Source organism: Anolis carolinensis, chromosome 3 (genome assembly GCF_035594765.1).
Source record: "Anolis carolinensis isolate JA03-04 chromosome 3, rAnoCar3.1.pri, whole genome shotgun sequence".
Lineage (NCBI taxonomy): Eukaryota > Metazoa > Chordata > Lepidosauria > Squamata > Dactyloidae > Anolis > Anolis carolinensis.
In genome coordinates, this window is record NC_085843.1 from 107,545,183 (window position 1) to 107,550,145 (window position 4,963).

Genomic DNA, 4,963 nt, shown 5'->3' on the forward strand with positions numbered 1-4,963 from the left:
CCATGTGTGGGAAATTTCTCAGCACACTGGAGTTTTTGCAACTGAAAAAGATCCCATTTTAATTTTTTTCCCCTTAACCGTATTTTAAGTATTAGCAATCATCAATAAAGCATTTGATTAAATTTATTTTCCCTTTCATCTTAGAGTAATTGATGGCAAAAACCAGATAGCTCTACTTCAGGGAGAAGTGAAACACTCAGAGCATGAATTCTTGTTTCATTATTGTGGAGCATACTTGCATGCAGTGCGCTGGTACCAGAAAGAGAGTGAGTACAAAATGTTGTAGCTCATTCATGTATATCGGTGAATAAAACATTTCACTTAGCCTGAACATGGTCAATTGGTTTGTATGGTTACTCTGGTGAAAGAAGGCAGATCGTCTATACAAATACAATAGTCTATAGTCTGTACGAATACAGGAGGAGAGAAAATCCATCCATTGAATCCAAATCAGTTGCTTTACTTGGAGTTAAAGAGGTTATTCCTCAGAAAGTGTTCCTGGCATATGGCGCCAAACTCTCTTCCTTGTGTATAGTAGCTCTGTTTGCAGCTAAAAATTTTAAAAACAACATTATAGAGGTAACTGTGTTGGCCATAAAACTAAGAAACAACAAAATCCGCCCTGTGGATGGCAAGACAGAATATATAGAGGCTAAAATAGAGGCTAAAATTTCCATGCATAAACATACAATTCACTAATATGAAAAGGGATCTTGGAGCACCTTAGAGACTGAGAGAACAAAGCTGGTATCATAAGTTTTCATTAAGGACATGTCTGCATGGACCACTAAATCCAGGACAGAATTGCTGGCAATGCCTCAGTGCACTACACAGCCAATCACAGTCTGTGATTGTGGATATTCACAGACTTGTGGATATTCAAACTGCCAACATCAGAATTCCAGCTGATAATTTCTCAGACTTCCAACTATTTTTTTCAAATTTCCTTTTTCTCATTTTGACTAGCATTTCTTCAACAAGATAGACTCCACTGCCATATTATTCTAATATGTCAATTGAACACCTCACAGATTTTACTGCCAGATTATTTCTAGAACTGTAATCTCAGACCCATCTCATAGAAAACCATTCCTTCTGCAGGAGCTAGTGATTTTTCAGCTATAGCCAAGCTGCATGCGCTGTTCAAGCTTTTTAAAACTCTTTCAACTGGGAATGGAATTAAGAAGGACCTGCTGTGTATTTAGTAGGAAATCTTACATCTCTTGTTTGTTCTCTCTTAAGGTGGTGCTCTCTGGAAAGTTCATTATGTGACTCCCAAATTTCATCCGGAGGGGGCCAGTGCCTGTTATAACAGAAAAATCTGCCCATGTTTTGGAGATGGTGTTACCCATCACAACCCTCCCTTGCTTTTTGACCTCTCACGTGACCCTTCTGAAGCCAATCCCTTGTCACCGACAACTGAGCCACTGTTTAACACGATTCTCAGTCACACTGAAAGAGCTATAAGAGAACATAAAAAAACACTCACTCCTGTCCCAGAACAGCTTGATATATATAATATTATATGGAAGCCATGGCTCCAGCCATGTTGTGGAGCATTCCCTTTCTGTTGGTGTGATGATGAAACAGATAGCAATGCCATAAATATTCAGATATAGATTGCCAGTGCAACTGTTTTATCTCCTATGTCAAACATTCATGCTGTTATGTTTGCTGCATGCCTTCAAGCAATTTCTGACTTATGCCAATCCTAAGGCAAACATATCATGGAGTTTTTTTGGTAAGATATGATAACAGTAGATTTGTGTTTGCATCTTCTGAGGCCGAGTGTGACTTGGCCAAGATCATCCAGTGGGTTTTCCTCACTCTAGAGATTTGAACCATGATCTCAAAAGTTGCAGTCCAATGTTCAAACAACTGCACAACTCTGGCTCTCTCCTTTCATTCTTCTGACAATGAATTGAGGTGCATACACAGCTCCTTGATATATGAATGGGAAAACCTAAATAAAAAAATCTGTTTGTGTTGAAAATGTATTGTAAAAGTGATGCTTTTAACAGGTGAAAGCTGACATTGTTTAGGGCTAGCTCTGAAGAAAACTAGGTTAAAATGCTCCATGGCTGGCCTTGGGTAATTCCCTATTTTCCTATCTTACATTACTATCCTTGTTGTAATAATAAAATGTTGAAGGAAGACCATGAACACTTGAGTTTCTTGGGAGGAAAGGCGGATGTAACAAATAATTCTTACAAATCAAATAATCATGTTTTGTATATTGTTTAGAATTAACAAATTCAGGTCAGGTAGTTGCCAAAGTCTCCAGCTATTTTGAACAGCTAGTGTGAAAGTCTCAAGCTGCGTAGTGTTGAATACTTCTGAGCTCTTCTTGTTAAGGGAATATATATACAGATTACTTTCAGAAGACATACTGCTGAGCTGTCTGAGAAAATAGACCCGTTGGAAGTGTTTACATGTACACATACACACATATTTTATAAATGAGGAGTTGCTCACAATCTCTCTAGTAGATGATTGAGTAGTATTTCTACCTCCACTAATGTTGGACCCAGTTGTGAAGTTACCCTGGTTTGAGGCCAACAGTGGAAATAGTTTCCACTGCAGCCATAGAACAGATATAGAACAAAAGTAACTTCCTCTGCTCAAAACTCTTTTCATGTTCCTGACTACACATAATCACACAAAAATTTCACATGGAATAATATTCCATGGACCAAGACCAAATCACACGTAAGCCAACATAAAAACATTTTCTTTTTTTAACAGCTTTGTCTAATTTACTCATTGCTCTGCAAAATAAAGTGGAGGAATACCAGCCAGGCGTTTCCCCATTCATTTCAAGTGCATATAATGTATACAACGTTGCATCTAGAAGCTTTGTCTTTCAACTTAACATTTCTGCCCTTAACACTGCTGAATCTAAGTACTTGGTTGTAAGCTTATTAATTTTCATTGAGGATGATGAAACTAAAGGAGCTTCATTCTATTCATATCAGCTTAGCTGGTATCTACACTGAGTTGCTAGGCACCTAAAATAAATGGCTGGCTTCCCAGGATGAAGTGATTAAATGGAACCCCACTGTGCTGAGCTTTGAAGAGTTTGTGCATTGGATACTGCTCCACGCTTACACAACTTCTCTCTGACATCAATCAACCTAAGTCAGGGGTCCCCAAACTTTTTAAACAGGGGGCCAGTTCACGATCCTTCGGACCATAGGAGGGCCAGACTATAGTTGGCCACCGAGCAATAATTAATAATAGTATTAATAATAACAACAACAATAATAATAAAAAGAGGGTTGGAAGAGACCCTTTGGGTCATTGAGTCCAACCCCCTTCTGCCTTTGTGCACCGAAAGCACAAGCAAAGCACCCCTGACAGATGGCCACCCAGCCTCAATGTCAATAATAATAATAATAATAATAATAATAATAATAATAATAATAATAATAATAGTAATAATAGGGTTGGAAGAGACCCCTTGGGCCATTGAGTCCAACCCTCTTCTGCCTTTGTGCACTGAAAGCACAAGCAAAACACCCCTGACAGATGGCCACCCAGCCTCAATGTTAATAATAATAATTAATAATAATAATAATAATAATAATAAAGAGGGTTGGAAGAGACCCCTTGGGCCATTGAATCCAATCCCCTTCTGCCTCTGTACACCAAAAGCACAAGCAAAGCATCCCTGACAGATGGCCACCCAGCCTCAATATTATTATTATTATTATTAATAATAATAATAATAATAATAATAATAGTGGTTGTAAGAGAAGAAGAGACCCCCTTGGGTCATTTAGCCCAACCCCCTTCTGCCCTTGTGCTGTGGGGGCCGGATAAATGGCTTTGATGGGCCGCATCCGGCCCCCGGGCCTTAGTTTGGGGACCCCTGACCTAAGTGATGACTCAGATAATCCAGACATAATTTACAATCTTATTTGATCTGTGATGTATCTGATTTAAGTATGAAATAAAGGCCATTCAATTATATGCATGCTTGATTTGGATAAGAGAATTCACTTCATACAATAGTTCATTATTCAATATTGTGTTTTAGTAGACATTTGCTACATATAAAAATATTTCAGGAAAATTGGTTCCTTAAATATTTTTGGTTAACTCTTCATTAAGTTCCATATTCTACACAATCATCCTAGGAAATGGAACACCGTAATTACTGCATCTTTCCTGCTTTTCTCATGTAGTAGAACTACAAGAGAAAAGCAAGAAAAACCACATTCACATTTAATGCTACAATTTCCCTTCCAAAAAGGCATTAATTTTAGAGACCAATGTGCTCCCCCAAATCAGGCATTTCAGATCTGAAGATGTGTATATCTTTCTTCTATTCAACACTGTTTGTTGTTAATGGCTATCAAGTCAACTTTGACTTGCAACAACCCAATGTTATTCCATAATCAACTGTAGATTCAGTGCTGTGGCTTCCTTGATTGCCTATCCATCTGGAATGTAGTCTCCCTCTTTTTCTTGCCTTCTACCTTACAAAACATCATTGTCTTTTCTATTGATACATTTCTTCTCATGGTATGCCTGAAGTACAACCACCTCAGTTTAATCATCATGGCTTCTAGGGAGAGTTCAGACGATTTGCTCTAGGACACATTTATTTGTCTTTGAAGCAGATCATGATATCTGTTGAACTCTTCTTGAGCACCAAATCTCAAATGGACTGATTCTTTTCCTGTCCACTTTCTTCCCATCCTCCTACCTACAGTAGTGAATCCAACAAGCTGAATATAATAGAAATATCCACAAACACGTTTTATGGTGAAAAGTCCTACAGCAACTAGATAAATCCCATAGGTTATAATGGTCTTCATAATGTCATTCCTACTTGAAAAAGCTAACCCTGTAAATTTATTAAAATATAGCCTGAATGCACTGTTTAATTATACTATCTCTAAATGGTGAATACAATTCCCAAGCTGATTAGTTAAATGAAATTAGGCCAGTGAAGAAA

The 4,963-nt window shown here is 37.8% G+C and overlaps 1 protein-coding gene across 5 annotated transcripts in view; it reads left to right on the top strand.

The window, feature by feature from the left end:
• Positions 1 to 4,963, top strand: part of LOC100557683 (arylsulfatase D) — a 42,787-nt gene that overhangs the window by 19,248 nt on the left and 18,576 nt on the right. For 4 of the 5 annotated variants that reach the window (XM_008107159.3, XM_008107161.3, XM_003218824.4 and 1 more), the window contains 2 exons: positions 145 to 266; positions 1,243 to 2,163. In XM_008107159.3, the coding sequence (XP_008105366.1) occupies positions 145 to 266; positions 1,243 to 1,619 (499 nt within the window). In that variant the 3' untranslated portion in view covers positions 1,620 to 2,163. Of the gene's footprint in view, positions 1 to 144; positions 267 to 1,242; positions 2,164 to 4,963 lie in introns of those variants that run through there. The other variant, XM_062975316.1, reaches the window with a different exon arrangement.